This window comes from Octodon degus, unplaced genomic scaffold (genome assembly GCF_000260255.1).
Source record: "Octodon degus isolate 3935 unplaced genomic scaffold, OctDeg1.0 scaffold00086, whole genome shotgun sequence".
NCBI lineage: Eukaryota > Metazoa > Chordata > Mammalia > Rodentia > Octodontidae > Octodon > Octodon degus.
Genome location: NW_004524662.1, coordinates 8,561,979 through 8,586,138, shown reverse-complemented (window position 1 = coordinate 8,586,138; position 24,160 = coordinate 8,561,979). Strand labels below are relative to the sequence as shown.

Below are 24,160 nucleotides of genomic sequence, written 5' to 3'. Positions count from 1 at the left end.
TGGGAGTATGAGGCACGACTATGCTACAGAGTGAGTTCAAGGCCAGCTTGAAGTGCATAGTGAAATCCTGTTTCAAGAAAAGTAAAGCTCATTTAGGTAAAATATGCTATTCTAGTAACTACTTTCTAAACAAAATATGTAGAGGTTACTTGCACTGAGTAGGTTCCAATAACATTTCCCCCTTGGAACCTGGACATGAAGGACTCTTAAAAGGAGAGAGGTCACCCATCCATCCATCCATCCATCCATCCATCCATCCACAAATCCATCCATCCAACAGTAGGGAAGGTTTCTTAAAAGACAGCTCCTGAAATACAGGAGTCCCAAGTGAGTTGCCACTGAAGCCCTTTGTCAAGGGTAATTTATGTAGCAAAGTCACAATGTGGGTATAACACAAGTCAAACTACAAGCAATCAGTAAGACTACAAGTATTGCTGCTTAGCTAATAATGATATAAGAGGGAAGTAGGGTATACAACACAAGTGTTAAGGCTAATATCATTAACACTGGCTTATCTATGACTTCTGAAACAGGAATGTTTTTGGGAGGGAATGGGTCTGGGTGCTCAGCGTTATTTAAACTTTGCATTCTAAATTCTTTTAGATTACCACAAAGTCCAACTGTACTGGCACATACCTATCACCCTAGCATTCTAGGAAGCTAAGGCAACCCTAGGCAACTCAGTAATTTAGCCAGAACTTCTTTAAAAAAATTCTGAAGACGTAGCTTTTTATGCATAATTCCTAGTATTAATGTATGTGCTACTGAAGAAAGCACAATATTCCCCCAGTATTGGACAACAAATTACTATAGAACTGTGGGTTTTGCTGTTATTTTTATTACATCTGTTGTTTGAGAGTGTAATTTACTTACAGCCCAGGCTAGCTCTAAACTCTTTAACCTCTTGTTATAGCCTCCTAAATTGGGATCACAGGTGTGTGGCAGCATTCCTGGCTATACTATGTAGCATATTATTTTTGGTTTGGGGTGAATGTCTGGTTTGAATGTTGAAACAGTTATTTATATAGTTTTATGAATCATTTTTCATGTCCATATAGTCCAGAGGTTTTTATTTTTTTATTTTTTGGTATTTAGTACAGGGTCTACAGCGTCTCACTATGTAGATTGGACTCATAGTGATTCTCCTGTTTTCAGCCTCCCAAGAGCTGGGATTACACTGGGATTACAGTGTCAACTGCTGTCTCAGTGCACCCCAGAGGTGGGGCCAGCATGGCACATGGGGATTGAATCCCAGCCATTGCATTCTGCCTAAGCAGGTGCTTTAGTCCACTGAGCTATCAGGCCAGCCCTAGTACAGCGGCTTAAATTCCTTATAGTAACATTAAAGCTAAATAATTATGAAACAAGCATTTTTAAATCAATTTCTTCCTTAAAGAAAGATGTAAGTGGGGCTGGGGAGATGGCTCAGTAGAAGAAGCACTTCCTTGGCAAGCTCAAGGGCCTGAGTTCAATCCCTGGTTCTGCCAAAATCAAAAAGAAAAAAAAAGTTAGCACCTAGAAATTAGGAACTAGAACTGAGTTACTAATTTTAACTCAAATATTTCCTTTCATCCCTCTCTACCTTTAAATCAGGAAAGGTAGAATAACACTGAAGTCATTTTGCAGGATGTAAACTGCCCTTATATCAGTTAACTAAACCTCATAATTTATCTTCATTCCTCTGGTATCTTGTGTTTGGTATGTAATAGGCTTTTTTGGGGCAGAATCAGGGATTGAACTCAGGCTCTTGTGCTTGCCAGGCAAGCGCTTATTCTACTGAGCTATCTCCCCGGCCCCTGTAGTAGGCTTTTAAATATACTTGTAGAATATAAAAGGCAATTATTGCATTGAGTAGGTAAAAACGGTATTTTATCTGACCTTACTGTACTTCTAAAAATGTCCTTGAATCCTAAACTAGAACCCTGTCATAGTGATGAGGCTCAAAGGCTTAGATACAGTTCTGTTCCAAATAGCAATTCTATTCTCAAAGCAAAATGGATAGATCATAAAAAGTCTAATGGTGGAAAAAAGAAAAGAAAAAGGAAGGTGTGAGGCTATGTGCAAATCATATATATTTGGAAAAGCAGCATGCATAAAGTCAATTCATTGAGTATAATAAAAATGGTGATGCACTAAGAATTTGGAAAAACACTTTTCCACTGGCATGGAAGTAATTTTTAGAAAAATCTCTAATCCTAGCTACTTGGAAGGCTGAGGCAGGATAATCCAGGTTCAACCTTACCCTAAACAATTTAGTGAGACCCTGTCTCAAAATAAAATTACATAAAAGGGCTGGAGATATAGTTCAGTGGTAAAGTTTTTGCTTAGCATGGTTGAGGACCTGGGGTTACTCCCCAGTGAAAGAAAAAGAAGACGAAAAAGATGGACAGACAAACGTAAAACCGGAAGCAAGGAAGGAAGGGCAGAAAGAGAAGGAAAGAAAGAAAAAAGAAAAAAAAAACCCTGGGGTCACATTACACATATCTTCTTAATAACTTGCTTATGTTTTTCTTCCTAAACACTATGACAGGATTTTCTCATCTTACTAGCTATTGTACTGAATAAATTTCCTATAGCCATTACAAATAGTCTGGCAATAGAATTTATTTAACCAATTCCCTAGTTTAGGACTTACAGGCCACTTTTTATTATATGATTTTCTTTCTTTTTTTTAATGAATTTAGGGCAGGGTCTATAGGGTCTCACTATGTAGATTAGACTTGCAATGATTTGCCTGTGTTCAGCCTCCCAAAAGGCCCATGCCACCAGGCCCAGCCTCAATCAGTCTCAGCATGCGCACAACACGCTGGGAATTGAATCTTGGCTGCTGTGCTCTGCCGAAATAGGCACTTTAGTTTGCTGAGCTATCTGGTCGGCCCTACTGTATGATAAAATATGTATCTTACATATAAATTTTTCTGCCCATTGTTCAAGACTACTAAATTTCAGGCCTTTTTTCCAAGGACATATTTATGACTTAATTTTCCCACTAGGAAGATTATAGAGGGTAGATATGATGTAAAGAATTAAAGACGACTATATGATCAAGCCCACAAGTCTGAAGATCTAAATTATCAGATTATATCTTAGATATCTGGAATATAATGGAATATATAATGGAATTGTCACATATCACTAAAACTGCCTAATGGCAGAGCTTGAGAATTTTGTTGTAATATTATATACTTTGACTTTGTCTTAGTTACTTTCCACTACTGGAACAAACTCCCAATAACCATAACTGAAAGGAGGACAGGTTTATTTTAGTTCACAGTTTTAGTCCACAGTCAGCTGCATCCAAGGCAGAACTAGCATGATGCCTGGGAAGCAAAGCTGTTCAACCCACAGCAACCAGAAAACAGATGAAGGAAAATGAGCAGGAATAAGAATATACTTCTCTAGGTCATGCCCTCAGTGATCCCCCCCTAATCAATGCCCTTCTTCCCAACAGCATATTCTGCAACTGAACTCATCTGTGCATGAGATTTCTGGGGGAAATTGTACATATAAATATGAACATAAATATCTGTAAATTTTTTTTGAGACAGGGTCTAGCTACATAGTCCAGGGTGGACTTGAACTCATGGCAAGCCTCCTGGCTCAGAATCCCAAGCACTGGGACTACTGGTGTGCGCACCACACCTGGCCACTGTATTACTTTTTTTTTAAACCATAGTTTTGAAAAAAAAAATCATATTTTGAGTCAAGAGCAATAATAAAATATTTTGTCCTAATCTCAGTGCTTTAATATTAACAATGCAAAGTTTGCTTATTTTCAGAATTCTAGTTAAAGTAAGCAGTGACACAAGCCAGTAATCCCAACATTTGGGAGGCTGAGGCAGAAGGATTACAAATTTGAGTTTCACCTGGGCAATTTAACAAGACTTTGTTTCAAAATAAGAAATTAAGAAAGATCTGGGGATGTAGCTCATTGTGAAGATAAGAGAGGAAAAGAAAACACAATCATAAACATGATACCATAATAACACAAAATAGTTTGAAATATTCATCTATTAAATACAGATACTTTTTTATTTTTTCTCTTCTTTTTGGCAGTGCTAGGAAGTGTGAACCCAGGGCTTTGTGTGTGCCAAATATTTGGATACTTTAAGCATTTAGAAGGCTGAGGTAGGAAGATCCATGTGAGTTTGAAGCCAGCCTAGGCTACACAGTGAGTTCAAGGCCTGCCTGAAACATACAATAAGATCTTGCCTCAAAAACAAAAACAAAACAAACAAACAAAAAAACTACCCCAAAACACAAAAAAAGACCCTTTAAGATCTTTCACCTGTAGAGATGCAAAGATAAGGCCTCCTCTCAAAAATCTCCCATAAACAAGCATTGTAATTGGGATAACACTAGAATATTCTAGACATCTATGATTTTCCTCATATCATTTATCCATTGATAATACTGTTACATACTGTCTTAAACATCACTGGACCATAACTTTATAATTACAATATATATAAAAGCTATAAATAAATTTGAGAAAAACATTCTTTTAAAACTAAAGCCAAGAATATTCCACCTAATTTTCATTTTTTTTCTTATGCACTGGAATTAAACTACCCAAGAAGTTTTTTCCAAAATATATTGCTGACAAGACTAAAATATTTAAATCTTACAATGAGTTGAAGGCAAATTCTTAATCTAATTGGTATCCTCAGAAAGATGTAACTATATAAAATGATACAGTCAAATGCATTGCTGGCCCAGCATGACAGAAAGGGCGGGAAAGAAAGGCAGACAGAGGGGGAGAGGGAAGGAGGGGACAAAGAGAGGAAAAAATGGAGAGAATATAAATGCATGAGAATTATCATAATTTATAAAATTATTAGCCAGAATAATCTGTGTGAGAGGTCCATTTCCTATTTAGTTTCTTAGATAACAAAATTTTCTGGATAGTGATTTTTGATCCCTAAGAAAGCTTATGCTTAGCTATCAATGAAGAAACTACCATTCTCATTGAAAAATCTTATCAATATTTTTTAGTTTTTAGTGATAGGGTCTCACTATGTACCCCAGGCTGGCCTCAAACTCACATCAACTCTCTTACATCAGTCTCCCAAGTGCTGGAATTACAGGTGTGTGCCACCATACCTGTTTTAGTCCTTGGTTTTGAAAAACAAAATTTCTTTATGGGAGCAACATCTTGTATTTTAAATTTTCATATATCAGAGAAATCCCTTCACAGTACTATTTTTGTTCTTTTTCTTCCCTTTTTAAAAATTAGTGTATGTTTGCAATATATAAATAACTTCATTGTGGGGAATACTGCTTTAATACTCTGAATTTTTTCCTAGTTTTAATGGGGTAAAATTGACAAATAAAGCCATTTAGGGTATACAGTTTCACCTTAAAATGATTTTCACAATCACATTCTCAACATATCTGTCACTTTACTTTTTTTTTTTGGTAGCTCAAAGTTCATTTTAAGTGAACTGACAGAATCCATGTTTTGAAATCCACCTATATGAAGACCAACATTTGAACCTGTAATGGTTGCATAAAATTTCCAAAGTAAGAAAACCTGGTAGAAGCAAAAAAAAAATTGGTTTTCATTGTAACAATTACTTGCAAATCAATAATCATCATTATTGACCTTCTAATTTATATTGCCAGCTAGATAATGATCTAATAGTGGGCACAGTACTGTATATACAATAGTGTTTTGGGTCATTTAATAATTTTTTATTCATGACAGTCAAGTGAGCAGACAAGAACCTTTACCTTGTCTTTATCTGTCATTTATTGAGACATTCTTTAGGTTAATTAGATCTTCTAGCAACATTCTTTTTACCCATGAGTGCTCCATTAAGCATTCACTGAATCAATTGTATATTAATATTTGAGATAAGTAAACCATTGAAGAGACTTACCTCTGAGTTTCTCCTGCATGGGCACAGACAAATCCGAAGAGTTTAGCTGCAGAGCTAATAACTGACAGTGTTGGAGGTAGGGGCTTAGGTACAGAATCTCCCTCTACATTCTTCTGATAAATGGAATGAGGGTCATAGTCCAGGCTTCCACAATAAACCCCATTATCAAGCAGGAGCTGAAAGGATAAAGAGTATATGAAATTTTAAAAATTACTATTTAAAGAACGAATCTACCCGAGTTCCTTAAAAATAACCATACCTGTTCTTCAATAAATCTGTGGTCAGTCTCTTGCAGCAAAGGACTTAACCTCAAAAGATCATCCTGATGACAAAGAGGTGGAAGTAAAAACGAAGATGCTGCCACCTGGACATCAGGGGCAGTTAGGTCAGCAGCCAGCTCTCTGAGGATAGCACAGAGGTCTCCTATTGAGGAAGACAAAAACAGCAATTGCAATTCAGTACTAGGAGTTGACTGGTGGAAGTATGAGACTAGAAGACACCAGGTATGTCTGCAATCCCAGATTTGGGGAAGCTGAAGTTGATGCGGTGCCACCTTGGAAACTTAGTGAGATCCTGTCTAAAATAAATAAATACATAAATACATAACTAAATAAATTTTTAAAATGGCAGGGGTATTGACTCAGTGTTAACTCCACCCTCCACCCTGGGTTCAATCTCTAGTATTAGTGGGTAGGGGATCCAGGATGAGCTTTAATCCATTTACTGGTCAACTTTAACATTCACGGTCAAAGATTTATTTCTTACTCTAGAAAACTGTTCTAAAAATGAATGACTCAACCATGTGCTGCTGCTTAGAAGACTAAGAATGAACACTGACATTTCAAAATATATGCTTTATGATACTGAGTAAATTTACCTTTACTTAAATAAAACAACATGAACTACAAAAATTGGGGAATCGAATACTTTCATGCTTTAGGTGTTTTCTTCTTTTTAAGGCTGGAATAGATGTATGTGCTTATAAACCTAGCATTCTGAGAGGCTCAGACAGGAAGACTACAAGTTTAGGCACAGCCTAGTTAAACATATTAGAGAAACTGAGTCTCAAAATAAAAAATAAATAAAAGGTCTAGGACTGTAGATCAGTGCAGAGGCCCTTGGTTCTGTCTCCAGAACCAATCTCTTTCTCTTCCCTCCCACCACAATTTATTAGCTGGGCATGTAGTCCTATCTACTTAGGAGGCTGAAGCAGAAGGATCATAAGCTGAGGAGTTTGAAGTCAGCCTGGGCATTACAGCATAAGATCCTTTCTCATTATTTAAAAACAAACAAACAAACAAACAAACAAAGAAAAACTAGGGCCAGCCAAATAGCTCAGTGGATTAAAGCACCTGCTTAGGCAGATACAGGGGCCTGGAGTTTGATCCCCTGGCCTGCCATGCCAGCCCTGCCCCTGGGACATGCTGAGATGGCAATCGAGACTAGGTGTGGTGGCATGTACCTGTAATCCCAGCATTTGGGAGGCTGTAAACAGGAGGATCACTACAAGTTCAATCTACGCAGTAAGATCCTGTACCCTCTGTGTACCATATTCTAAAAAAAACCCCCAACCCCCCCCCAAAATTAATTAAAAATATCCTACCCAACCACCTATAATAAAATCAAAATGAATTAAACTGGTTTTGAAAAAGCACAGACTTGTGGTACATGCCTATAATCCCAGCACTCTGAAAGCTGAAACAAGAGGTTCATGAGTTTGTAGCAAGGCTCTGTCTCTGTAAATAAATAAGCAACTAAATAAAATCAGAAAATACACAGTGAAAGAATTCATAATTAGACAATTTTTATCATGGGAAATATCAAATGTCAAAAGGAGGTATCACGGGGCTGAGGACGTAGCTTATGGAAGAGCACTTGCTTCCAATGTGTGAAGCCTTGAGCTTAATCCCTAGTAACACCCAGAAAGAAACATCACTCTCAAGGCCTGTGTCCCTCAAGCCAGCATCTGTTCTTCATCACTCATCAGCAATCCTGTTTCACCTGGATCCTTATTCTCACCATCCTTCATATTATTTAGAAGCAACTATGAGAGAGCTGGTCATGTCATCCATAAATGATTCTTCATTAAAGGATGTTATTTTACATATTTCTATCATAATCTAATAAAAAAACCCACTAAGTACTGAATACCTATTCAGTATTCCAACTGCTTCATAAATGCCTGTTTCTTGCTTGCTTCTGTTTTCACAGAGATCTAAGTAATGCCTATACAATGCAACTAGTTGGTACATTTTAAAACTTTCAGAGCTGGAGAGATAGCTCAGCAGGCATAAGCACCTGCCTGGCAAGCACAAGGTCCTGAGTTCAATCACCATGTACCCTCCCCATCAAAAAAAAGCCAAACTTTCAATATAATATTCTTCCCCTTCATATTTTTCTGCCTTATAATTTATTGAAGAAACAAGGTTATTTGTTCTGTAGAACTTTCTACAGCCTTGACTGTGAAGGTTACAGCAGCTTAATTTGTTCCTCCATTTTTTCTTATAAACTGATTATTTCCTTGTTCTTTTTCTTTTTTAAATTCTTGGGAAAATGTAGTTCACTGGTTATACTGTGTTCTTCCATAAACAGGAGACACTTACTGCCCCATTTATCTAACTGACCTAAATTATCATCCAAGAAATGTTTATCCTAATATCTGATAGATTATCAATAGAAAATCTAAGCTTAAATTTGAGTTAAAATTATGTTAGAGAAATATTCACTTTTGAGTAGTATTTCTTTGAGCAGTAACTTTAGAGTGAAATGAATACTCGAGGTGGTGTATATTACAAGTGGCAGGAAGGGCTCACATTCTACAATTCCTCCACCATTCTCTTTCTCTCTTTTTTGTTTTGGAGAAGGGGTCTTACTAGGTTGCCCAGGCTGGACTCAAACTCCCAGGCTTAAGGGATCATACTGCTGTGGACATTGAATTACCCAGGACTATAGGCACAGGCCACAGTAACTGTCATTTTACTTGATCATTAAAAGCAGTAACACTAGTAACAATAAATAATTTTATTTTTTTTTTAATGTATTTAGTACAGGGTCTACAGGGTCTCACTACAAAGACTGGACTTGTAGTGATCCTATTTTTCAGCCTCCCAAGTGCTGGGATTACAGGCGTGTGCTACCATGCCCAGTCTCAATTTCTGGCTCAGCATGATCTGGGGGTAGGGCTGGCACAGCAGGCTGGCCCCCAGACCCTCCCAGCCTACATAACAATAAATATTGACCAAAGATTTAATATGTGTCAGAAAAGATCTAAAAAGTTTTATACACAAACCTCATATGGATAGGTTAGCACTGGTGCCTTATAGATGTGGAAACTGGAATAGAATAACTCATTGTGTACTTATTTAACTGTCCCTGGATGGAGAAAAAGAAAGAAAGAAAGAAAGAAAGAAAGAAAGAAAGAAAGAAAGAAAGAAAGAAAGAAAGTAAGTTAGTTCCTGAACAAACTATTTAAAGATGATAGATTTTGAAATGGAAATACGCTTTTGTTGTAGAAATTCTTCATTGGCTTCCTAATGGTAACGAGAAGCTATTTTCAGTAAGAAAGAGTATAAAAATACAGAAAGATAGCCACAGTAATACTAAGATAGCACATAAAAATTCACTCAATTTGTACTCTAAAACCTTCAAAAAAGTCAGTCTTAAGACAAATGTCTTTATCTGCTGATAACAATAAAGAAAAGTTACTTCAAGTCTTCATTTTTTTTTAAGATACATTTTTTTCTTTTTTTTTTTTTTAAATTCTGGGAATCAAACTCAGGACCTTGCGCCTGCCAGGCAGGTGGTGTGCTTCTTAGCTACATCAACCCCAGATACAATTCTGAAGCTTGTGGTCAACAAGTTAAAGATCTGACTCAGAGGATAAGACATGGCAGTTTGATTTGTGTCCTCAGTAGTCCTTGATAGTTGGCCAGGATCACCAGACTTAAACTTGTTTCTTTTCATTCTTAATAATAATTCAATAACAGAGGCAATGTTTTTATATGTTTTGTAAGATAACCTTGACAATGTGCTGGAGTAACTTATATGATCAGAACTTTACACTTGTTTTATTAGTTTCATTTTCCATATTAATTAGATGAGCAAATTTAAAGATGAGCATATTCCTCTTAAAAGATTTTGTAAGTTACTATTGGCTATTACTATACTATGAGTTACTCATTTAAAATGTCAATATTTTAATGGTAAAGTTCTGGCTATTGTGTTCTATTCACATTATAAAAATATATTAAAGTAAACAGAAACAGTACCAGGGAGGTAGCTCAGTGGTACAGCACTTGTTTGGTATGTGTGAGACCCTCGATTCTCAGCACTGTAGCCCCAAAAGAAATTTTTTTTTTTCTTAAATTGAAATGTCCTAAAGGTAGGAAACAAACAACTTTCTGTTGCTAGGTTGTAAAGGTAGAAAAGTACTACTTTTTGTTGAAACATAAACCTAATACATTTATGTTATTATTTGTGTATCTATATACTTGGAAGGTTGAATGTCACGTGAAACCTCTCTACCTAACAGCTTATCCATGTGGCTTGCCTCTAGCACCCAGGTTTTCCTGAGACTATAGCAGCTTACTCATGTGACTTGCCTCAGCAAATAAATGCAGTAACTTTTACATGAAACATATGTTAAGTAACATTCAGTTTAACAGGGTAGCCTGAAAATTGTCAATACTCAAAAAATATATGTAAGTTCCCACATAATTTCCCCTCCCCTCCCCTCCCCTCCCCTCCTCTACTTTCTTTCTGCCAGGGTCTTTGGTAGTTCAGGTTGGCCTCAAATACACTAAGTAGCTGAGGCTGGCCTCAAACTCATAGCAATCCTCCTGCTTCAGCCTCCCAAGTGCTAGGATTACAGGCATGTGCCACCAAATAATATTATACATTTTTCTTGACAGAGTTACTAACAGAATAATGGAAAGGAACGATTACTATAGGTAACCACTCCAGAAGGAAAACAGGGCTAGCTAAATTTGGATTTTGTTTTTCTTGAGACAGAGTCTCATTATGTAGCCTAGGCTGGCCTTGAACTCACGGTGATCCTTTTACTTCAGCCTCCCAAATTCTGGGATTACAGGTGTGCACTACCATGCCTGGTTCAAACTCATAATAAATTTACATTAATGTTTCAGCATAAACTCTAGAGTAAAATGAAGATAGCATTTGTGACTCATTCTCCTTCACAAAATAGAATTAGGGACTTTATTTTTCTCAGAGAGAAGAAAGCAAGCTACAAAGAAGTAAGTAGGTCTTATAAAAATATATTTTACTTACTACAAAAAGTGTAAACACAAAAGACTTGATTGCCTAAACCTTCTAGAAACAAGATAGTAAATAAATGTAATAAACAAGCTGGGCACGGTTGCACTGCACATACTTGTAATTCCAGTATAAGGTTGAGGCAGGAGAACTGTAAAGGTAGAAAATTACTACTTTGTTGAAACATAAACATAATACATTTATGTTATTATTTGTGTATACACTTGGAAGGTTGAATGTCACATGAAACCTCTCTACCAACTACAGACCAATTTCTTTAATGAAGTTGAAGGTCAGCTTGAACTACATAGTGAAATCTGTCTCAAAAAAACCCAGAAAAAAACCCCCCAAAAAGTAAAAAAAAAAAAACTCCCCAAAATAAATGCCATAATGCATTCATTCAGGAATTTAACAAGCAACTATAGAATAGCCACAACCAATAAAATATTTTGGTTTAAAGCACATACCTTCATAGGTTTCAGGAGGTAATAAAATCAATAGTTCATAAAGTCTTTGTCTATAAACCACTGATGGTGTTTTCAAGGTACTTCCATATGACTTTAGTACAGAAGAAAGCCTAAAATAAAAGAGTGTTATTTTAAGTATGTGGGTTATATGACAATGCACAAATATTAAACAATTTGACACATATTAGCTATACATCCTAGATACACATGAATCACTAAAAGAGAACAAAAAAAATTCTGAATAATCCAATATAGGCAATAAAATTGAGGCAGTAATTAAGCATTTACCAACTAATCCCAGGACCTGATAGAGTCACCACTGAATTCTACAAGAAACTCTTTTAATAAAGTTGAAAGAGAGGGAGTAATGCTAAAGTCATTCCTGGAAACTAACATTACCTTTATTCCAAAACCAAGCAAGAACTCAATTAAAAAAGAAAAGTACATTTATTTTGTATCTGTGTATTCAAAGCGGTTAGGATAGATATATAGTTACATTCTCTTAATGAACAGAGTGATTTGTTCTAATGGTGTTTGTAAATAGGATATCATGTCCGCATCTTGTACAGCAATTAACCACTAGGAAGAATGTATGCAATGTGTTAATTATTGAAACTGTCCTAACAATTTGATTTGAAACTGTCTCATTGCTATTTCTTTATCAATAAAATTATGGAAAAAATAAAAAAATTTTAAAAAAGCACAAACTCTCAACCATCAAAGTACTCAGAAACAAAAGAAAGCCTTTTTGTAAGTCTACTTCATTTTCAGAGGGGAATGGAATTGCATCCGGACAATAAGAACAAGCTGCCATTAGGGAAGAAATAAATCCATCCTGTCTGCCTAGAATCTTTTTTTTTTTTAATGTGGAACCGGGGACTGACTGCCTAGAATATGTGTCAGAACCAAAATCAAAACTGAAAAATGTAAAAAACAAACAACAACAACAACAAAAACCAAAACAAAACCTGAAAAATGTTTAGGCACGAAAGGAATAAAAAACTCTTTCTGAAATCACTCGTAATATTAAAACAAAGCAATAAAAGATTTGGTTGCAAAGTAAAAAAAAAAAATTAAAAAATAAATAAATAAGGAAAATAAAAAACAAAACTACAGCTCAATCTCTTTAGTGAACATAGGTATAAATAAAATAATAGAAAATTTCCCAAATCTGGGGAAAGATATGGACACCCAGTACAGGAGGCATTTAGAAGTCCAAACAGGCAGGGCAAGAAAATACTTGTAGAGAAGACCCATCCAGAGAGAGAGAAAAGGTTAATCACTACATTCACTTACCTAATGGTAATATCATGTCATATGCAGAACAGTGTTAAAGAAAAGACAGAAACAGACCTTAGATCATTTTTTAGTTCTAAAAAGGTTGAAACCTAGTTAGCCAGAAGCAGGTCCTACTGGGCTACAGACTCCCAAGGACAGAAAGGACAGCAGAGACCATACTCCTAGTGTTCTTATGGAAGGGGACTCTCCTTCCAAACAATAAGTACCTTCTACTTCATCCTCCCTTCCTGCCAAAGATATCAATGGTGAGCACAACACCAAATTGTTGGTTTTGGTAAACTAGGCAAATTTAATAACTTTTTAGTGAATACACTAGGAAAATTATTAGTGTTCCTGGCAGAGTCCTCACATTATACAATCCTTTTATTATGAAAACGTAGTTAAGGAGTGCTCTGGGAGATTTGGAACATATTATATATATTTCCATTATTTCTTATGGGAAAAATTATCTTGACTTACAACCAACTTGAGTTACAATCAGTTCATGTTAACAAATTGAGTTCATAAATCAAGGGTCCAATGTACTTAGAGAAAACTATATTCTAATAAACTGGAGAATTTAGAAGATAAATTTCTAGATATATATCACCTACCAAAAATAAATGAAGAGTGTAGGTGCACAGCATACCTTAAAAGATCAGTTATAAGCAATAAAATTGAAGTAATAATTTTTTAAAAAAGCTTTCCAGTAAAGAAAACTCAAGGACCAGATAGATGGGTGAATTTTATCAGACCTTTAAAGAAGAATTAATATCAATACTCCTTAAACTATTCCATAAAATAGAAAGGGAGCAAATGCTTACAAACTCATTCTATGAGGCTAGTATCATATTGATAACGCAAAGCAGACAAGGACACAAGAACAATGAAAGTGAAAACTATAGACCAATGTCCTTGATAAACACAGATGAAAAAATTCTTAATATTCACAACAAAGTTCAACAACACATTAAAATATGTTAATCACTATGATCAAATTGGTTCCAGTCTAGGATGTTTGTACATGATATGTGGTATTTAATTCTTAAATAACAGTCAAAAAATTAGTATTTTATTTTACAGTGGTCCCTCACTTATTGCGGAGGTTATGTTCCAGACACCCCTGCAATAAATGAAAATCAGTGAAGTAGCAATGTTATTTTTAGTGTTTATATATATTTAAAGGCTTTATATACCCTTCCCATACTCTTATAAACCTTTCCCACTTTTAAAAACACTTCTATGTTCATAACCATTTTTAAAATCATAAACCTATGTAATTTTAACAACATATGTATAGTATATGGTACTGCAAAATCTTGTGATATGGCAAAAAATCCATGATAAATAATTTAGATTTTTTGAAAAACTGTGAAAGTGAGTCTGTGAAAGTCAAACCTGTGAAATAGCAAGGGACTACTGTACAACAACAGTGAACTACACACACAATAAATAAATAAAAAAAAATCTTAAAAAAAAAGAAAAGAAACAGATCACTTTTAAAGGAAAACAGATCAGAGTAACGGCAGATTTTTCTTCACAAACCATCAAGTCAAGAAGAGCATGGAGCAAAGTACTTCAAGTCTTGCAAGAGAACAAATTCCAACCCAGACTGATATATCCTGCAAAACTCTCCTTCAAATACAATGGAGAAGTGAAATATTTTCATGACAAAGAACAACTAAAAAATTTCATGATGACAAAGCCAAGCCTACACAGACTACTAAATGATGTTCTAGAGAGGGAGCAAGTTGATCATAGCCCCATGAATGAGAATGGAAAGAACCTGCCAAATAGGGCAAACAATTAAACAGAGGAGAATAAGAGGTATACAATAGTAGTCTTTCAGTTATTCTTTTGTGTTCAGCAGCAGAATATTTTCATCAGCACACCCTACAAATGGACTTCTCTTCCACCCTATGGGTCATGATTCCACCTGAGTCTATAGGGTGGATTTCAAAGAAATAGCTGTAGGTCAGTTCCACAAGTGATACCTAGCCTCCATCGTTATGCATGTCCACAACACACTAGAACTTTGTGCGATATCCTATCCTCAAACTGTTAGAAGTGCTGGTCATTTATTTGCCATTCCAGTATTTATCTTATGTTTTACTCTAGTACTTCTTTGCTATCATGAAAACTTCTTCTTAGTTCAATTGTTTTGAAACATTTAATTTTCTGAATATTGCTTAATCTTAATTTTTGTTCTAAGATTTATACTGTATCTTTGACACAATTTATTTAAAAGACATTGTATATCTTCTAGTATTAGAAACTTTAAAAAGTGTATTTCCATTTTCTGTTGACTTTAAAAAAAAAGAGGTTTGTACCTATGTTGTTTATTTATTATTTCTTGCCTACATCTTGTAACATGAGAAACTACTTTGGCAGTAACAATACACAATGTACTAACCATTGTTGCTCTCCTAAAATCTTGTTTTGAGATTTTGTGCCATTGTTTTTATTTTTTTTTCTTTAAAATAAAATAACTGATGTCAAGAGGAAAAAAAAAAACAAAAAACAGAAGATGTCTCATGTTCATGAATTGGCAGCACACTGTGAAAATGGCCATCTTACCAAAAGTCATCTACAAGTTCAAGGCAATCCCCATCAGAATCCCAGTAATATTCTTCATAGAACTAGAAAATATAATCCTAAAATTCATTTGGAACAAGGCTGGAGGCATCATAATTTCAAATTACTGTATACTACAAAGCCATAGTAACAAAAACAGAATGTACTAGCATGAAATAGTTAGACTAATGAAACAGAATACAAGACACACAAAAAAACCTATGCAAGTATAACCACAAATTTTGCCAAAGAAACCTAAATACATGTTGGAGAAAAGATAGCCTTTTGAACAAACAGTGCTTGAAAAACTGGGTATCTACCTGTAAAGACTAAAAATAAATCCCCGTCTCTCACCCTATACAAAGTCAATTTAAAACGGGTCAAAGACCAAGGGATAAGACCTGAAACTTTGAAACTGATAAAAGAAAACAAACACTTGAAGCCATATGAATAAGCAGAATTCCTGAGTAGTACTCTAACAATACAAGAAATACTAGCAAGAAACAACAAATAGAGCTACATGAAATTTAAAAGTTTCTGTAGAGCAAGGGTTTTATGGTTTGTGTATAGGTGTCCCCCCAAAGCCTTATGCAGTCATGGGGTGGTTTCTGAAGTTTGTGATTTTTGTGGTTGTAGGTGCTGCCCCACCTACCCTGGGGCAGGTAATCCACTTCACAGTGTAAGGAGGGGAGAGAGGCTAGCTAGCTCCCTGAACTGCTGCCCCTCCTTTTGTTCTTTCACTCTTTGCAAGAGAACAGCTGCTCTCTACCATATGCCACTCCACGTTGGAGCCAGCTAAGTATGGACTGAAACCTCCACTGACTGTGAGCTAAATACATTTTTTTTTTTTGTGGAACTGGGGATTGAACTCAGGCCCTTGAGCTTGCCAAGGAAGCACTTATTCCACTGAGCCATCTCCCCGGCCCTTGTGTGAGCTAAATAAACCTTTCCTTCCTTCATTTTAGGCTAGGGGATTTGTCCCAGCAATGAGAGAAAAGGAACTGAGACAAAGGGGAACAACTAACGAAGTAAATGGGAGAAAAATCTATACCAGCTATTCCTCCCTCAGGGACTGTTATCTAGAATATATAAAAACCTCAAAGTTTATTTTTTTGAGACAGGGTCTTGCTATGTAGCTCAGGCTACTGTTTGATCCAACTATACCATTCTTTGGTATATCCTGAAGCAACTCAAATCAGCATACTATAGGGATATCCATATACCAAAGGCTACCATGACACAATTTACAATAGCAGAGGGCATAAAGAAAATGTTGTATATATACACAATAAGGAATTATTCAGACATAAAGAATGAAATACTGCATTTTAAAGAAAAAGGATGGATCTACAGACCTTCATACTGAGTGAAGTAAGCCTAACAAAATAACACATATTTTCCTTAATATGTACAATCCAAAAAAGATGACAAGAAAGTAGAAGGTAAACTAGTAATGGATGAAGAGAAAAGCAAGTACAGAACATATTAAGGGAAGTAAAGGGGACAGATATGAGCAAAATGTATTATACATACTGAAAGGCCCCCTCAAATATGAAACTAGGCAAGGGCAGAACAAGGGAAGATGAAAGTGATTAGTGTTAAATGCTCATATAAATCTTCCAAAAGGAAGCCCATTAATTTGTATAACTGATATAAAAAAGAGTGTGTATCATGGAGAACCTTCAAAGCCAAAATAACTAAAACTTAAAATAAGTATTATATCTTATCATCCTTCAACACAGTGTGCCAATTCCAATATTTTATTCATTCACTCACTGAACTGTTGAATATTTCAGTCCCTCCTCTGGGCCAGGCACAGTGGGTAATCTATAAAAGTACAACAGGCAAAGTAAAAACATTATCCCTATTCTCACAGACCAATGCAGGCTATTCACACTCATCACATGAAAGTAACTACACAGTATAATTATAAAAATCTATCATACAGTACAAAGAAGTATTGAGGACTCTGAGGATACATTATAAAGACTAGGTTCAATCAAAGTAAATAGTCATTTTGAAAAACAAAGACTGAAGTAGAGTTGTCTAGTTGAAGTGCATCAAATCCCACACAAGATTTCTTTAAAAAAAAATGGGGGCCGGGGATATAGCTCAGTGGCATAAGTGCCTGCTGGGCAAGCTCAAGGTTCTGAGTTCGATCCTCAGTACCACAGGAAAAAAAAAAAAAAAAAGACTTCTTGATGCTCCTAAATCTCAGTGTCTTAATTTGACAACCTATTTTTTTTTTCTTCATTTTACTTGATTACTCCTTAGCCAGATACTTGTTTTGGAAGTCACATATTTGATATCTAATATGTAGCCTCTAGTTTTCTTTCTTCCTCTTGAATGTCTACAGGCACCTACTGTTAGCTGAATAGAATTAGTAGGTTTAACAGAAGCATTAGAGATCCTTCATATACCAGCTATATCTTAACTTCCTAGTGACCTTTTCTGATCTCCAGCTTCAGCCATACCAGTCTTAGTATTCCTACAGCATTATTTTCATGCCTCTGTACTTTGATTCTCACTGACCTTTATTTCTGAGGTGCCCTTTCCCTTATCTTTACCATTTACTACTACTTACTTTAAAACTCAAGTACCACTCTACTGTGAAGCCCCTATAAATCCCACGGTATAACTGTCCTCTGACTGTACTCTGCAGGCCTCTATTGATAATTCTTTTCCACTTTGCTTGGCCAGTTGTTTCCTCATGCCTAGAAAATAGAAACTATATCTAAATCATGCCTATGTCTTAAAATTGCCTCTCACAGTGCTTTCTACACACAAGCAAACTGACTGAATGAATATACATCACTTTGATGATAGGATACAAAGTACTGGAAAATTTGCTACCTTTTTGTTATACTCAGTATTTAGTATCATGAGGGTAGGGATACAGTATTAATATTTCACTGTAGGGTTGGGAGATAGTTCAGTGGTCTAAGGATTTGCCTGGCAAGCCAAGGATCTGGGTTCAATCCCAAGTACCACATGTTATGCCAGACCAGAATCTTGGGTGCCTTGCTGGTCACCAAAACAATGAGTGGTGGAACACGTTTGCAATCCCAGCACTGGGAAGCCTGACACAGGAGATCATTATGAGTCCGAGTTGTGTAGTGAGACCCTGTACAAAATAAATAAAGGAGTGCCCTGTGGGACACAGGGGAGCTGTGATCTGTGGGCCTAGTATGAGCAGGCGTGCAGCTTTCCTGGAGCCATTTAAGAACTTTGACAGACTCTGGGCAGCCTGCGGGACTCTGCTAAACTCTGACCTTCCTTAGCCCCCAGTGTGGAGGCATGGAGCTTCTCCTAGTGCTGGTCCAAACACTTAAGAACTTAGAAGATCTCTAAGTGGCTTGTGGGATGCAGGAGAGCTGCATTCTGTGGGCCCAGTGTGAGCAGACACAGAGCTTTCCTGGAACCATTTAAGAACTTTGGCAGACTCTGGACAGCGTACGGGACTCTGTCTGATTACTGAGAGCTTCAAAAATGCCAAAACGCAGGAGCAAAAGGCAATCTCAATCCTCTCTCCCACCCAGAATAAATCCAGGAGACAAAAGCATACAACTACTTGGAAATCACCAATCTGAAATCTCTGAAATGATAGCACTGAAGTAAAGAAACAAGTTCATTAGGCTTTAGAAGAAATAAAAGCAGAAATAATCTCTCAGGTCCAAAAAGAAAGGACAACAATTGTGAAAAAATTGCTCAGTAGAGCTAAAGAAGAGATAGAAAAATAGAGAATAAAAAAATGACAAAAACACTGAACAACAGGAAAGAACCAGAATGCATGAACCAGATTCAAACACATACAAGGATGTTAAGAACTCTATTGAAAGCTGGCAAAAATGCTTGAATGAAACTGAAGACAGACTTTCAGACCTTGAAAACAGTGTTGCAGCTAATGAATGTGAAATAAAAGATCTCTTTTTTTTCATAATTTTATTGATAAACACAAAAAGATCTCTTAAAACTAACAAGGAACCAGGAAATAATTCAGTAACTATAAGACGATGCAAAAAAGAAAAAAGAAAAAAAAAAAGAATAGTTGTCAATGAATCAGTAGGAGACAGCACAAATGACATAAAAAGATTATTTGCAGAAGTACTAGCAGAAAATTTTCCAAACATGAGAAAATAACTTGACACACAGAAAAGTGAGACATATAGAACTCCACACAGCCATAATCACAATAAATCTACACCTAGACACATAATAACCAAGATCTCAGAAATTCAGCAAAAGAACAGAATACTAAAAGCTACCAGAGAAAAGAAAAAGATCACCTACAATGGAAAGCCCATCAGAATCATGGCATATTTCTCAACAGAAACCATCAAATCAAGAAGAGCTTGGATTGAAGTACTTAAGGTCCTGAAATAAAATAACTTCTAACCCAGATTAGTGTACCCTGCAAAACTATCAATTAAATTCAATGGTGAAATAAGATCCTTCTATGACAAAGAACAATTAAAGAAATTCATTACTATCAAACCAACCCTACAAAGAGTACTGACAGATATTCTAGAAAGAGAGAAGTGATCACAGCTTCAAGAACAACAGAAAGGAACCATCAAATAGAGCAAGTAATTAAAAAGGAAAAATTACGGAACTTATAACAGGAAAATAACATGACAAAGATAAGCCAATATGTATCAGTTATAACAATCAATGTAAATGGCCTAAATTCTCCAATCAAAAGAAACATACTAGCAGAGTGGATTAAGAAACAAAATCCAACAATATGCTGCATACAAGAAACACATTTAACATAGCTGACATTGACAAAGGATCTACAGTCTGAGATACAGGATCTCAGGATAAATCCTGAGGGGATTTCACTGACCTTATCAGATCCAAAAGCTACAACTCTTGTTGCATAGGTCTTACTTTATCTTGGTCTTAACCAACCAGCAGAAAAGTATAAAAATGAAGTATAAGAAATAAAGCCATGCTGTTATGTTGAGATGAAGGGGACTCAGATCAACAATTTCTGACATTGTCAGTCAAGTGGAAGACCCAATACTATTATGGACTACTGGACTCTTTTAGAATATTTTGCTGAGTTAACACACCTATAATATTCAAATGATGGAACTAAACAAAAAAGGGGATACAGATGAATGTCCACTTTATATCTGTGTATTCAAAATGGTTAGGATAGATATATAGTTACATTCTCTTAATGAGTAGAGGAATTTGTTCTAATAGTGTTTGTAAGTAGGATATAATGTCCGCATCTTGTACAGCAAATAACCACTAGGAAGAAAGTATGCAATGTGTTAATTATTGAAACTGTCCTACCAATTTGATTTGAAACTGTTTCATTGAGATTTGTTTCTCAATAAAATTATGGAAAAAAAAGAAACACATTTAACTCAAAAGGAAATTCACAGAATAAAAGTCAAAAAATGGAAAACAATCATCCATGCCACAGGAAATCAGAAAAAAAGCAGGGGTAGCTATCCTGGCTGCTGACAATATCAACTTCAAAAATTATCCATAGATATAAAGAAGGTCACTACAAACTTGTTAGAGGAAAACTGCAAAAGGGAGAGATAACAATTATAAATACATGTGCACCTAACATTGGAGTACCTTCCGACATAAGACAAATTTTGACAAGACATGAAAAATCAAATGGGCAATAACACATTAGTAACTGGGGACTTTAACACACCACTGTCACAAAGAGATAGATCAACTAGGCAAAAAATCATCAAAGAAATAACAGAACTAAACCAAACTTTGGAAGAAAATGACTTGGTAAACCTTTACAGAGTGTTTCACACAGCAACAACTGAATATACATTCTTCTCAACTGCGCACAGGACATTCTCCGAAACAGACCTATACTAGCACACAGAGTACTCTTAAGTAAAGGTGAAGGAACTGAAATCATCCCATGCATACTATCTGATCACACTGCAATAAGACTGAAAATTATTGAGAAAAGATACTACAAAAACACTATAAACCCAAGGAAATTAAATAACAAGCTCCTAAATTACCATTCATTACCTGTATTTGAACAATATGGGAAAGAATCAGAATGCATGAACCAGATTCAAACACATACAGTGGGTCACAGATGAAATTAAAGAAGAAATTAAAAATATATTTACAATCAAGTAAACGCAGGTACAACTTACCAAAATCTGTGGGATGCAATGAAAGCTGTCTTAAGAAGAAAAGTTATAGCAGTGAATTCACACATTAGGAAAATAAACAAGCCTAAATAAATGATTTTATGCTGCACCTCAAGCTCCTAGAATAAGAAGAGCAAGTCAAGCCTAAAGCCCAAAGAAGGCAGGAAATTATAAAGATTAGAACAGAAATTGATGCATTAGAGACAAAGAAAACAATACAGAGAATAAATGAATTAAAGAGTTGTTTCTTTTTCTTTCCTTTTTTTTTTTTTTTCCTTTGGCAGAACCGGGGATTGAACTCAGGCCCTTGCACTTGCTAGGCAGGCGCTTATTCTACTGAGCCATCTCCCTGGCCCCGTTTCTTTGAAAGAATAAATAAAACTGATAAACTCCTAGCTAACTTAATGAAAAAAGGAAAGAAAAAACCCAAATTCATGCAATAAAGAATGGATAGGGGGAAATCACTACTGACCCTAGAAAAATTCAGAAGATCATCAACACCTACTTACAAATTACTCTCACAAGATGGAAAAAACAGAGGAAATGGGCAGTTTCCTAGATATATATGAAATCCCAAAGCTGAGTCAAGAAGATATACAAACTCAATAATCAAATATTGAAACAAAATTGAAAATGTAATAAAAAAAAAAAAAACCCTACCAATAAAGAAAAGCCCAGGTCCTGATGGATTCACAGAAGAATTCTACAAGAAATTTAGAGAAGATTTTTTTTTTTTTTTTTGGTGGAACTGGGGATTGAACTCAGGCCCTTGTGCTTGCCAGGGAAGCGCTTATTCTACTGAGCCATCTCCACGGCCCTAAGAGAAGATTTAATGCCAACTTTTCTTAAGCTCTTCAATGAAATTGAAAGGGAATTCTCTGAAACTCATTCCTGGAGACAAGTATTACTCTGGTTTCAAAAGCAGAGAAAGATCCAACTAAAAAAGAGAACTATAGGCCATTCTCTCTAATGAATATAGATGCAAAAACCCTCAATAAAATACTAATAAATAGAGTATAGCAAATCATCAAGAATATTATACATCAAGATCAAGTGGGATTCATTCTAGCAATGCAGGGATGTTTCAACATATGCAAATCCATAAATATAATACACCACATCAACAGAACCAAGAACAAAAACAACATAATCATCTCAAGAGATGCAGAAAAAGCTTTTCACAAAGTCCAACATTCATTCATAATACAAACCCTAGGGAAAACTATAATAGAAGGTCTATATTTCAATCTGATAAAAGCCATCTATGAGAAACCAACAGCTAACATCATACTAAATGGGCAAAAACTGAAGGTTTTCACTAAAATCAGGAACAAGACAAGGATGTCCACTGTCTCCACTCCTATTCATTTTTTTTTTTTGAGAATGATTATTTTACTTTATTTTTTGGTAAATAAATTGTTTACAAACTTAAATGGATATAACAATAAAAATTGTCCAAAATAAAAATGAAGAATTTGCAGATCAGTCATATAATAGTTCACTGTGTCAAAATCAAGAAACTTATATTCATATAATTAGAATTCTCAAAGTAGAAAGAGGTAGCTAATAAATAAAGATTTAAAATTTATTTTTTTTCTTTTTTTTTGGTGGAACCAGGGATTGAACTCAGGCCCTTGCGTTTGCCAGGCAAGCACTTATTCTACTAAGCTATCTCTCCAGTCCCTAAAATTTCTGAATTTAGTTGAACTTATAACACCACATTTCCAAGCAAAATGAACCTTTTGCACAAGAAATTTGAATAAAATCATACCTGAATACACAAAAATGAAACTGTCCAAAACTTATTATAAAGGAAAAAAATCATTAAAGCATATACATAAAAAAATTAGCTATGGAAGAACAAAATTACATAGTATCTTATTCCACATTAGAAAGAAAAAAAAAGAAAAAAGACCAAGTGTGTAAGAAACTCTACTAATTAAAGTACTGAAAGGAAAAAAAAAGACCTGTCCTCTTCGAATTTTATACTTAGCAAACATACCTTTGAAAACTAAAAGTAAAATATTTTCCAGTTATACAAACTCGAAATATTCTAATATCTCTAGATGTAGCATACAGGAAATAACAAAAAGTATTATTTCAGAAGGCAAGAGAAGTTGCTGTATGCTCCTGGATGAAGAATAAAGAGCTCTCAAATGACAGTTATGCAGGACTATGTAAAACATATTAGATGAACCCACTTAAAAGGTCATTAAAGATTTCTATGAAACAGTATCAATCTTATGTCAAGTTATACACATATCTTTTTCATATATATGTGTGTGTATAAAAGATAGGAAAGAATTAATATAGTCAATGGAAAATGGAAATATACTTTTTTTTAATAATTTTATTGAGAAACAAATAGCAATGAGACAGTTTCAAAACCAATTACTAGTTCAGTTTCAATAATTAATACATTGCATATTGTTGTCTTAGTGATTATTCATTGTACAAGATGCAAACACAATATCCTGTTCACAAACACTATTTGAACAAATCTCTCTTTTCATTGCATTAAGACAATGCAGCTGTATAT

At 35.2% G+C, this 24,160-nt stretch overlaps 1 protein-coding gene across 1 annotated transcript in view; it reads right to left on the bottom strand.

Annotated features, from left to right (window-relative positions):
* Window positions 1-24,160, bottom strand: part of Heatr5a (HEAT repeat containing 5A) — a 179,247-nt gene that overhangs the window by 109,209 nt on the left and 45,878 nt on the right. Inside the window, exons 14-16 of the mRNA XM_023721836.1 lie at window positions 11,621-11,730; window positions 6,142-6,305; window positions 5,883-6,058 (exon numbers count right to left, since the gene is read on the bottom strand). Of these exons, the coding sequence (XP_023577604.1) occupies window positions 5,883-6,058; window positions 6,142-6,305; window positions 11,621-11,730 (450 nt within the window). The remainder of the gene's footprint in view (window positions 1-5,882; window positions 6,059-6,141; window positions 6,306-11,620; window positions 11,731-24,160) is intronic.